The sequence below is a fragment of the Penaeus chinensis genome, chromosome 39, assembly GCF_019202785.1.
Source record: "Penaeus chinensis breed Huanghai No. 1 chromosome 39, ASM1920278v2, whole genome shotgun sequence".
Classification (NCBI taxonomy): domain Eukaryota; kingdom Metazoa; phylum Arthropoda; class Malacostraca; order Decapoda; family Penaeidae; genus Penaeus; species Penaeus chinensis.
This window is the reverse complement of record NC_061857.1, coordinates 24,688,456-24,700,955: the sequence shown is the minus strand read 5'-3', so window position 1 is coordinate 24,700,955 and position 12,500 is coordinate 24,688,456. Positions and strand designations below refer to the sequence as shown.

At 40.7% G+C, this 12,500-nt stretch overlaps 2 protein-coding genes across 3 annotated transcripts in view; both read left to right on the top strand.

Annotated features, from left to right (window-relative positions):
- The window catches only part of LOC125046919, a 5,176-nt gene extending 623 nt beyond the window's left edge, over positions 1-4,553 (top strand). Inside the window, exons 2-5 of the mRNA XM_047644923.1 lie at positions 420-450; positions 1,331-1,779; positions 3,248-3,394; positions 3,668-4,553. Coding sequence (XP_047500879.1) covers positions 426-450; positions 1,331-1,779; positions 3,248-3,394; positions 3,668-3,910 — 864 coding nt within the window. The 5' untranslated portion in view covers positions 420-425 and the 3' untranslated portion in view covers positions 3,911-4,553. The remainder of the gene's footprint in view (positions 1-419; positions 451-1,330; positions 1,780-3,247; positions 3,395-3,667) is intronic.
- A 4,526-nt stretch (positions 4,554-9,079) lies between these two features.
- The window catches only part of LOC125046918, a 5,008-nt gene continuing 1,587 nt past the window's right edge, over positions 9,080-12,500 (top strand). The window contains exons 1-3 of one of the 2 annotated variants that reach the window (XM_047644922.1): positions 9,080-9,200; positions 10,352-10,382; positions 10,824-11,107. In XM_047644922.1, the coding sequence (XP_047500878.1) occupies positions 10,358-10,382; positions 10,824-11,107 (309 nt within the window). In that variant the 5' untranslated portion in view covers positions 9,080-9,200; positions 10,352-10,357. Of the gene's footprint in view, positions 9,201-10,351; positions 10,383-10,402; positions 11,108-12,500 lie in introns of those variants that run through there. The other variant, XM_047644921.1, reaches the window with a different exon arrangement.

Here is a 12,500-nt window from a genome sequence, read left to right as displayed (position 1 = left end):
GTAAATGTGAATGCATAAGGACTAGTAATCATGCTATGCCAACTGTTTATATCAAGTTCATTTTTCTTGGATTGTCTAATGATACTTCTATTGACCGCTATCTTTGCGCTCCAACACAAACAGTTAAAGTTTCCGTTAGATAATGGGTATCATAGAAAACGAGAATTACACATTTTGCAGTTCAATGCATTCAGTTCAGTTCGCGCGCACACACACACACACACACACACACATACAGGCACGCATACACAGAGAAACAAGTGTGTGTTCTCTTCGTGAAGAACAAAAGGAAAATTTAAATAACGTTCCGATACGGTTGCTGAGAGAAATTTATTAGAGGGAGGGGATGTTAATAGGAATCTTAAGATTTAGAGAAAAAAATAATTATTTAAATGCTTCAGATTTGACTGTTTTTGCAGGTCACGATGTTGGTGCTGTGTTTATGTTTTGGTAAGTTAACCGAGCTCTTTCGCATATATTGTGCATAGTAAATAGGAATATGAAGAACATAATATTGGTTATATTTTTGTTTGTTTTTATGAAGCCTCTCCTATATTTTCTTTTCTTTCCTCTCTCGATCCCCCCCCCCCCCTCTCATTTCTATAGTATACAAACACACATGCATATGCACACAACACATATACATATATATATTTGTCTACATGTGTATGTGTATATATGAATACAAATAGCTTTATATGTTTCCCCCATAACCTTCAGTCAAAACTCTTGGTCATCTTTTGGCACACATACTTTTTGCCAGAACATATTTATAGAAACGAATGAATGTATATCTATCCACTTGTCTCTTCACCTCTCTATCTATATACATGAGCGCAGTTTGGCCCTTCGCGGAATCCCCTATAAGTTTTAAGTTAAATTAAAAAATATATGAAATATTTTACTTATCTGAAGAAAGAAAAAAAACGAAAAATAACGTACTCTTGTCGATTAGTATTATAATTATCTCACCTAGTTATGAATAATAATAATAATAAACTATAGATAATTTTATTTATATATCTACTTTAGTAAACTTCCATTTTTGTCGGATGTCAGTTGGGGGTAAAAATACTGCACTTAAGTTACACCACTGTGTTTAATGTTCATACATATCCAGTGTTACCTTCCCCACCTCTATGTCTCTGTCCATCATCTCAACTTATCGTCCATATTTCATTGCTCGCTCTCTTTCTCACTTTGTCTACTTCTGCCCAAGCTCTACAAAAGCACTTCCTTAGACCTTGCTTCTGCCAACTCCTCGCCTCCGTCGCCCCCTTCCTTCCCGCAAGTGCGCCCTAATGCCCCAATGGCCCCATTCCCTCTGCAGCCCTCTTGGCATCGACCTCCGCCGTCCCTACTTCCCGCAACAGAGGTCCGGCTGTGTCAGTGGGGAGACAGCTCGCCGGCGCCCCAGCAGCAGGTCAAAATACGGCGGTTCCAGGCTCAGCCGCAACGCCTTTCCAACAGCAGACGCCACAATTCTCCCCACAGGCGTCTCCACAGCCACAATCCGTGGAGCTTAACATTCCAGGACCCCAACAGTACCAGCCTGCGGTTTCCAACTTCCCAGCGAATCCCCAGCTCGCAGTGGTGGAGTACGAGGCTCCCTCCAACAGCCTGGAACCCCTGCCGGCCAGCCAGCTCTTTAGGCACTCCCCGGCCAACGCTCAGCTTCTCAGCGTCAAGCCTGCCTTGACAGGGATCATAAGTCGACTTCCAGACAATGCCACCCTCCTCAGACCCAACATCAAGGATACGTTCTCGTGCACTGGAAAGGTAAGAATGCTCTCCTAGAGGAAGGGGAGAATACTGAAGCGTTTGTCTCTATATGTCAGTCTATCTCTGGATAATACTTCATTCACATTATAATTGCATACTAACTTTTAATCTTCTACGTCCTAGGACAATCATAAAACAGACCTGTGTTTCCTTAAAAAAAATATCACAATCTAGTTCACCTAGGTTCCCAGATATTGTCAGGGCCTCATTTAGGATCAAATAAGGAATCACTGTTTCAGCCACGACACTACGAGCCTCAGTTATGAAATGAGCAGACAAGCATCAAAGAGCATTACGCCATTTACCCATTAACTACAGTTCAAGGCAGCCTTCGTTAACCCACACCAGTAGTTTCGTCCTCTGAAACCAACGCCTGGAAGTATCACAGACAATCTCATCGGGCCAGAGAAAGCATTATCCTCAACCTTGGACCAGCAGCATTGGTGCCCACAAAATGCTTCTTCAGATCTGCGCTTTGACCAGGAAAACGAGATGGAACCAAGTCGGAGTTGTGAAGGATGACCTATCAACTTGATTCTTCATTTGGCCTTTAAAAGTTACCTATGAAGAGATTGGCTCATTCCAGTCCTGTATTTGGAGACTCACGCTTCTAACACTCAACCAAGTTACTTATAATTGATAAGGTTCAAATGTTAAAGTACCTTGGAGTAAACTACCATCCCCCTACATTGGGCTTTAGCAGCACACCGTTTCTGCAGGGTTCAGTGTGTTCTGAGAGATTGGACTAGGAGTACACTATCTGATAGGGAACGCTTCAATAAGTTTTCATATTTAATCGACCACTTTCAGATACAAACTCCCACCTGTTGAGCTGAAGCCTGGCCTTTGGATTAATGCTGGTACATCAGCTTTCTTCATGGGACAATATCAAAAGCACCCTTCAATCTCTAACGACCGTATTTACTTACTTGCTCATCATGAAAATCATGAAAAATATCCATACTTACTGAGAAACCAGTCTATAGATTGCCTACTATTTCTACCTCAGTAATTCCTCTCTTCTGCTCTAGTCTGACGACAGAATCGTTTTCTAGAGTCACAGCTGTCTTCGCCCTTGCCCCTCCCCCACCTCTCTCCACCTCATCCTCGAATCTCAAAAGTTCTTCTACAGAAAAATCGGCGAAATGAATAGCGTCATAAGATTTCGCCTCATTGCCCCATTTTCTTTCCATTTTTTCTGCCATTGGAGAAACAAGCTGCAGTGAGCAAATTTTTTATATACATCTGAATGCTTGATGATACACTAGTTTGGCTTTCTACGTGTGCGATTTTGTTTTCAGCAATTTACAGCATTACTACTTCTCATCTCACTTTTTGGGAAACTTTTATGAGAATATGTGCATTTGCGTGATATTTTACAGATCCATGGCAATTCTTCGATTTATGTACCTACATAGTAAACCTAGAGACTTTGAACAAAACTAATCAAAATGCTATTCTACAGACATACGGCTACTACGCTGATCCAGACAACGATTGTCAAATCTTCCACGTCTGCTTGCCTCTCCACTCGCTTTACCCAACCCTTTTCAAGACTCAAACTACATACCATTTTTCGTTCATCTGCGGAAACCAGACCAGCTTTGACCAGGTGAGGATTTTCTGCTTGTCCTTATGTACTATTTTCTCTGATTACCACACTCAGTACACAGCAGATCCTTCTCACATTTCTTATAAACAATAATGGACATCCTCCCTGTTAATGACACAATTATGCAAAACATTATTCACACATAGATTCATACAGAGTAGATTTCAACCACCATACTGAATGCAGGACTACATGTAAACGTACCCACTAATAAATGAATGCTCAACAAATTTGCCACCTTGACCCATACCTCTCCCTGCCTCCCACCCCCAGGCGAGTATGGCCTGCGTTCACAAGGACAGCTTCACCTGCGACAACCCGGAGATGTACTACTACCTCAACTACAACTTCTTCAGGAAGGTCAAGACGCCCGAGGGCGATGAAAGGTGGGCGTGGGTCAACGAAGATGTGCCCAAAGGCTTTGCGCCTGAAAAGCCAGGCTCCGCGTCTGTGAAGCCAGGCTCCGCGTCTGTCTCCGTCTCTGTGCCTGTTCCCGTGCCCACCGGGAGGAAATAGAAGGCCAAGGTGTCATCGGGTTTCCTTCTTATGCAACCCGGACCATCTGTTGCAAGGGAAGCGCTTTGAGAGCTGTCTTCCCTGGCCGATTCTTGTTACTGGAACTTTCTTTGGCTATTTTTTCCTTGTTTTCGGGAAGAGTTGACAAGGTGTTGTGACTCTGGTGACGGCCATTATCTCCTCTTATTCACTTCGTCCTTCCGTTTCGGTTGTCCTTTCTCCTTTTCGTTTCTCGTAGTTCTTTCTAGCAATGTGTTCACATTGCAATAGCATGAACTGACTCGTACTGCATGCGCTAAACTGCAGCGCTTGGAGGAAGCGCGTCCTTGCCTCCAAGTCGAGATCATCTGATGACGTGTGCACGGTGCAAGATGTGTGCAGTGTACGTCGTCTTACAGCGATGTTCGTGTTATATATTTTGTTGCACACTTGTCATTTTGATACTTTTGTAAATGCTTTGTTGCGGTTTGGGATTTTTTCTTTTGTTTTTATTTGTTATACTTTTTCCTCCATCTCTGATTTTTTTCTCTTATTGTTGATTCAAATGTTTAGTCATCACACGGGAAGTGACAAGACTAATGCCATGAAACTTTAGTTGTTCACCAAACATCATTGTTTTTGACAAATAAAAGAAAGGACGATTTTTTCTGTTTTTTCATTTCTGTGCAACGACCTTCGTAATAAAGTGAATAACGTAATACTTATGAATATGATTATAGGGACAGTGATAGTGATTGCAATGTTTGTGGTTGAAAGTGAAGGCGATGGTGACAACAAGAAGTATAATGATAAGGTGATAACATCGACTATAAAGATTATATTAGTAAGGATAAATGTGATATTGAAAACAGCGACCACGAAGATTGTAATCAGAGCAACAAACCAATATTTTTTTAAAAATCTGTTTTTTCCCTTATTGTAGATCTTTGCCTTAATTGTAATTAATCGGAAAATATGAGTGGCAAAGATTTGTTTATAATTATTATTATCAATTTGAAATCTGGCAGGCATAAACAATTTCATTTTCCACTTTCCCTTTCTTTCTCTTCCCCTTCTTTGTACAATTCTTCTTTGTTTCCTCTATATTTCTTCTTCTTTTTCCTCCGTTTCCCCGATTCTTTTAACCAAAACGTACTTTCATTTCAAAAGGTACTACATTTATTCCAATTCGAACCATGAAAGCTTACGAAATAAACAAACAATGATAATGATAAAGAATGAAACAAAAGCACACAGGACGACTAATGACTAATAAAGGAAAACAAAGAAACAATTACGGAGGCAACTGATAAAGAAAGAGAAAGCAAGAATGAGAAAGAGGGAGGAAGAGACAAAGCAAGAAATAAAGAGAAAGAAAAGCAGGAGAGAGTTAGAAACGGAAGAGAGAGAGACAGAGACAGAAAAGGGGAGAGAGTAGGCGAGATAAAGAAAGAAAAAAGATAAAGAAAGAACGATTGAATAGAGAGAGAAAGAAAGCATAATATAATAATAATGATGATAATGATAATAATTTAGTTTTATCCCATTTGTTTCAATGGATATTCTTGGTGTGACATGCTTTCGGTTTCATTTTGCTTCTAAATTATCCCCTGTGTGCAAGGAATGGCCGGGATTACCATCCACTGGCGGCGAGGGATTCGAACGCGGGTCAGCAAAATTGCTAGACGAGATCGCTACTGCTGTATCACACAGCATATATGTATATAGAAAGCATACAGGAAGAAATACAGAAAAAAAAGTTCGAGAGAGAGAGAGAGAGAGAGAGAGAGGGATGAGAAAGAATTATTGAGAGAGAGAGAGGAATAAAGAGCGACATAAGAGTAGAAAGAGAGAGAGAAATAAAAAGAGTGAATGAGAGAAAGAACAAGATACAACCAAAGAGAGACAGAAAATGAGAGAGAGAGAGAGGAAGAAAGACACACACATACATATATATATATATATATATATATATATATAGAACGAGATAGAAAGAGGGAAGGATGGAAAGGAAAATAGAAAGAGAGAGAGAGAGAGAAGACAGACAGATAGACAGACAAACAGGAGAGAGGAGGAGGAGGAGTGAGAAAGAATGAAGTATGGAGAAAGAAAACAAGTGAGAGAGAAAGGAGAAAAGGAAGGGAATGGAAGAGAGCGAGATGGAGTAGAAAGAAAGAGAGAGAGCAAGAATGAGAAAAAATAGAAAGGGAAGAGGAGAGAGAGAGTTGAAGAAAGATATACATACACACACAAATATATAGGTGTATATATGTGTATAAATATATATAGAGAGAGAGAGAAAAAAAGAAAAAGAAAGAGGGAAGGGGAGAGAAGAAAATAGAAAGACAGAGAGAGGGAAGGAAAGTGACAGTGAGAGACAGACAGACAGTGCGAGAGAGAGAGAGATGAGAGAAAGAGAATAATTGTGAAAAGAGAGAGCGAGATTGAAGGAGAGAGAGCAAGAAATAGTGAGAGAAAGAGAAAGAGAGAGAGAGTGAGGGAGAGAAAGCAAGAAATGGTGAGAGACAGAGAGTGAGGAAGAGAAAGCAAGAAATAATGAGAGAAAGAGAAAGAGAGACAGAGACTGAGGGAGAGAAAGAGGAGGGAGAAGAAAACAGAAAGAGAGATAAGGAAAGTGGAAAATAATGACAAAGAAAGGGAGGGAGAGGGAGAGACATACACAGACATATAGGAGGGGGGGGGGGGTAAGAAAGAAATAGAGAAAAAGAAAAGAAAGAAAGTGCGAGAGACAGAGAAAGGAATGAGAAAAAAAGAATGATTGAAAAAGAGAGAGACCGGAAGAGAGAGCGAGAGAAAGAGTAGGAAGAGAAAGAAAACTAGAAAGAGTGAATGAGAGAGAACAAGAAACAACGAAAGAAACACAGAGAATGAGGGAGAGAGAGAGAGAGGTAGAAAGACACACACACACATATATATATAATATAAAAGAGATGAAGGGAGAGAAAAATAGAAGGAGAAAGAGTGAGACAGAGAAAGACAGAAAGAATGAGAGACAGGAGAGAGAGGTGAGGGGGGGGGGGGAGAAAGAAAAAAAAAGAGAAAGAAAGCATAATATAATAATAATGCTGATAATGATAATTTAGTATTACCCCATTTGTTTCAATAGATATTCTTGGTGTGACATGCTGTCGGTTTCATTTTGCTTCTAAATTATCCCCTGTGTGCAAGGAACGGCCGGGATTACCATCCACTGGCGGCGAGGGATTCGAACGCGGGTCAGCAAAATTGCTAGACGAGATCGCTACCGCTGCATCACACAGCATATATGTATATAGAAAGCATACAGGAAGAAACGCAGAAAAAAAGTGCGAGAGAGAGAGAGAGAGGGATGAGAAAGAATTATTGAGAGAGAGAGAGGAATAAAGAGCGACATTAGAGTAGAAAGAGAGAGAGAAATAGAAAGAGTGAATGAGAGAAAGAACAAGATACAACGAAAGAGAGACAGAAAATGAGAGAGAGAGGGGAAGAAAGACGCACACATACATATATATATATATATATATATATATATATATATAGAACGAGATAGAAAGAGGGAAGATGGGAAAGGAAAATAGAAAGAGAGAGAGAGACAGAAGACAGACAGATAGACAGACAAACAGGAGAGAGGAGGAGGAGGAGTGAGAAAGAAAGAAGTATGGAGAAAGAAAACAAGTGAGAGTGAAAGGAGAAAAGGAAGAGAATGAAAGAGAGCGAGATGGAGTAGAAAGAGAGAGAGCAAGAATGAGAAAAAATAGAAAGGGAAGAGGAGAGAGAGAGTTGAAGAAAGATATACATACACACACAAATATATAGGTGTATATAAGTGTATATATACATATATATATATTGAGAGAGAGAGAGAAAGAGAAAGAAAGAGAGACGGAGAGGGAAGAAAATAGAAAGACAGAGAGAGGGAAGAAAAGTGACAGTGAGAGACAGACAGACAGTGCGAGAGAGAGATGAGAGAAAGAGAATAATTGTGAAAAGAGAGAGAGAGGAAGAGAGAGCGAGATTGAAGGAGAGAGAGCAAGAAATAGTAAGAGAAGGAGAAAGAGAGAGAGAGTGAGGGAGATAAAGCAAGAAATGGTGAGAGAAAGAGAAAGAGACAGAGAGTGAGGGAGAGAAAGCAAGACATAGTGAGAGAAAGAGAAAGAGAGACAGAGTGAGTGAGAGAAAGATGAGGGAGAGGAAAACAGAAAGAGAGAGAAGGAAAGTGAGAAATAATGACAAAGAAAGGGAGGGAGAGGGAGAGACATACACAGACATATAGGAGGGGGGGGGGGAAGAAAGAAATAGAAAAACAGAAAAGAAAGAAAGTGCGAGAGACAGAGAAAGGAATGAGAAAGAAAGTATAATTGAAAAAGAGAGAGACCGGAAGAGAGAGCGAGAGAAAGAGAGTATGAAGAGAAAGAAAACTAGAAAGAGTGAATGAGAGAACAAGAAACAACAGAGAATGAGGGAGAGAGAAAGAGAGGAAGAAAGACACACACACACATATATATATATAATATAAGAGAGATATAGGGAGAGGAAAATAGAAGGAGAGAGAGAGTGAGACAGAAAAAGACAGAAAGAATACGAGACAGGAGAGAGAGAGGAGGGGGGGGGGGGAGAAAGAAAAAAATGAGAAAGAGAAAAAAAAGTGAGAGAGAGGGGGGGGGGGGAAGCGAGGGTAGAAAGAGAGAGACAGGTAGAGGAAGAGCAGGAATGAGAAACAGAAAAAATGGGAGACAGAGGATGAGAGTGAGGAAAGGAAAGAAAGAGAGAGAGGAAGTAAGATATATATACATACATACACACACACACAGTGAGAGAGATAGAAGGAAAGTGAGACAGTGACAGAGAGAGAGAAAGAGAGAGAGAGACAAACAGGAGAGAGAAGGGGGGAGTGAGAAAGAAAGAGAGAGAGAAAGGAAAGTGCGAGAAATAAGGAGATATAAAGAAAGAGGAAAAGAAATAGACACAAAAAAAAGAGCGAAAAGAAAGAAAAGAAAAAGAAAAAAGAGCGAAAGCGACAGAGAGAGAAAGAGGGAGAAAAGAGAAAAATGAAGAGAGAACGAAAGAAAAAAAAAGAGCGAAAGAGATAGAGAAAGAGAACGAGAGAGTGAGGGAGAGCGAGAGGGGGAGTGGGGAGGGAGAGTGAGCTCGGGAGGCTCACCTGTATATAACAGCCCTTCGAGAGCGAGCCACCGCAGTCACTTACGTGGGTGAGCTTTACAAGGAAGCTTTTCCGAGCTCAAGCCTCCCAGGACATCCGCGGTTCGAAAGCTTTCCTCGGACAGACAGACAGACACGCTCCGAAGCACACGTACGTCTTTTGTTTTTGTTTTATTTTTGTGACTTATACTTCTATTTACTCATCTACTTATTTACCTCATTAATTTTGCCTTGGGCCAAACAGAGACGCTCGAAAGCACACGTACGTCTTTTTTTTTTTTTTTCCTTTTTTTTTAGTCCCTATTTGTAATTGTTTTGCTTTTTCTTATTCTGTCTTGATTATTCATTTGCATTTGTGTCGTTTTGTGATTTATTTTATTTCGATTATCTTGATTATTTGTTTATTTCCCTTTTCTATCTGTTCATTAATTGCACTGGTATACCATTGTGTCAAGTGATAAAAGTCATGTGGTCTAAGAATTTGGTTGCACTCAGAAATTAAGCCAAGAATCGTTCAAACGGAATCGATTTTTTACACTTGTTGCAAGTTAATCATTCGAACATGGCAATTGGGTGGCAGATTATTTGTAACAATGACTCTTGTGTTATAATATGAACGTTGTGTTGTGACAATATGAACTTTTTCAAATGGCTGTGCACTTCATTTTCACAGGATAATTAGTCATAAATTATATGATTTCATCTGTTGTTGATTCGGCAGTTTGAATGAATGACAGGCCTGCTAAAGAAATTATTAGGCTTTCATAATAAAATGTAAGTGAGTGTAAATGTGAATGCGGCTTTTTATCTTTAGTTGATTTTTTCTTCTTTTTATATGAAATGAGCTCTACGTTCCGTGAGTTGCGGGTGAGTTCTTGCTACTTTCTGGGCGAATTCAGTGGCATGTGTATAGAATTTTAAAATAAGATTGTTTAATGACACTTCTATTCGCCGCTCTCTGTGCGCCCCAACATAAACAGCCAAACAGTTAAAGTTTCCGTTAGATAATGGGTATCATAGAAAATGAGAATTACACATTTTGCAGTTCATTTTATTCGTGTCAATTCGCACCCACACACACACGCACACACACACACATGCACACACATGTTCGCATACATACACAAAGAAGTGCAGAAACAAGCATGTGTTCTCTTCGTGAAGAACAAAAGGAAAATTGAAATGACGTTCAAATACGGTTGCTGAGAGAAATTTAAGAGAGGGAGGGGATGTTAATAGGAATCTTAAGGTTTAGAGAAAAAAATAATTATTTAAATGCTTCAGATTTGGTTGTTTTCGCAGGTCACGATGTTGGTGCTGTGTTTATGTTTTGGTAAGTTAACCGAGCTCTTTCGCATATATTGTGCATAGTGAATAGGAATATGGAGAACATAATATTGGTTATATTTCTGTTTCAGTTTTTTTATGAAGCCTCTCCTATATTTTCTTCTCTCTCTCTCTCTCGATCCCTCTCATTTCTATAGTGTACACACACATGCATTCACACACATACACATATACTCCACTTAAGCTACACCACTGTGTAATATACATACAGATCCAGTGTTACCTTCCCCACCTATGTCTCTGCCCATCATCGCACCTTATCGTCAATATTTCATTCCTCGCTCTCCTTCACTTCGTCTACTCCTGCCCAAGCTCTACAAAAGTATTTCCTTAGACCTTGCTTCTACCAACTCCTCGCCTCCGACGCCCCCTTCCTTTCAGCTCCCTGGTGAGCAAGTGCGCCCTAATGCTCCCATTCCCTCTGCAGCCCTCTTGGCATCGACCTCCGCCGTCCCTGCTTCCCGCAACAGAGGTTCGGCTGTGTCGCAGGGGAGACAGCTCTCGGCATCTCCACAGCTACAACCCGTGGAGTACGAGGCTCCCTCCAACAGCCTGGAACCCCTGCTGGCCAGACAGCTCTTTAGGCACTCCCCGGCCAACGCTCAGCTTCTCAGCGTTAAGCCTGCCTTGACAGGGATCATAAGTCGACTTCCAGACAATGCCACCCTCCTCAGACCCAACATCAAGGATACGTTCTCGTGCATTGGAAGGGTAAGAATGCTCTCCTAGAGGAAGGGGAGAATACTGGAGCTTTTGTCTCTATATCTCTGGATAATACTTCATTCACATTATAATTGCATACTAACTTTTAATCTTCTACGTCCTAGGACAATCATAAAACAGACCTGTATTTCCTTTAAAGATTATCACAATCTAGTTCACCTAGGTTCCCAGATATTGCCAGGGCCTCATTTAGGATCAAATCAGGAATCGCTGCTTCAGCCACGTCACTACGAGGCTCAGTTATGAAATGAGCAGACAAGCATCAAAGAGCATTACGCCATTTACCCATTAACTACAGTTCAAGGCAGTCTTCGTTAACCCACACCAGTAGTTTCGTCCTCTGAAACCAACTCCTGGAAGTATCACGGACAATCTCATCGGGCCAGAGAAAGCATTATCCTCAACCCTGGACCAGCAGCATTGGTGCTCACAAAATGCTTCTTCAGATCTGCGCTTTGACCAGGGAAACGAGATGGAACCAAGTCGGAGTTGTGAAGGATGACCTATCAACTTGATTCTTTATTTGGCCTTTAAAAGTGACCTATGAAGAGATTGGCTCATTCCAGTCCTGTATTTGGAGACTCACACTTCTAACACTCAGCCAAGTTACTTATAATTGATAAGGTTCAAATGTTAAAGTACCTTGGAGTAAACTACCATCCCCCTACATTGCTTTAGCAGCACACCGTTTCTGCAGGGTTCAGTGTGTTCTGAGAGATTGGACTAGGAGTACACTATCTGTTAGAGAACGCTTAAATAAGTTTTCATATTTAATCGGCCACTTTCAGATGCAAACTCCCACCTGTTGAGCTGAAGCCTGGCCTTTGGATCAATGCTGGTACATCAGCTTTCTTCATGGGACAATATCAAAAGCACCCTTCAATCTCTAACGACCGTATTTACTTAACATGTATTTACTCATCATGAAAATCATGAAAAATAGCTATACTTAACTGAGAAACCAGTCTATAGATTGCCTACTATTTCTACCTCAGTAATTCCTCTCTTCTGCTCTAGTCTGACGACAGAATCGTTTTCTAGAGTCACAGCTGTCTTCGCCCTTGCCCCTCCCCCACCTCTCTCCACCTCATCCTCGAATCTCAAAAGTTCTTCTACAGAAAAATCGGCGAAATGAATAGCGTCATAAGATTTCGCCTCATTGCCCCATTTTCTTTCCATTTTTTCTGCCATTGGAGAAACAAGCTGCAGTGAGCAAATTTTTTATATACATCTGAATGCTTGATGATACACTAGTTTGGCTTTCTACGTGTGCGATTTTGTTTTCAGCAATTTACAGCATTACTACTTCTCATCTCACTTTTTGGGAACCTTTTATGAGAATATGTGCATTTGCGTGATATTTTACAGATCCATGGCAATT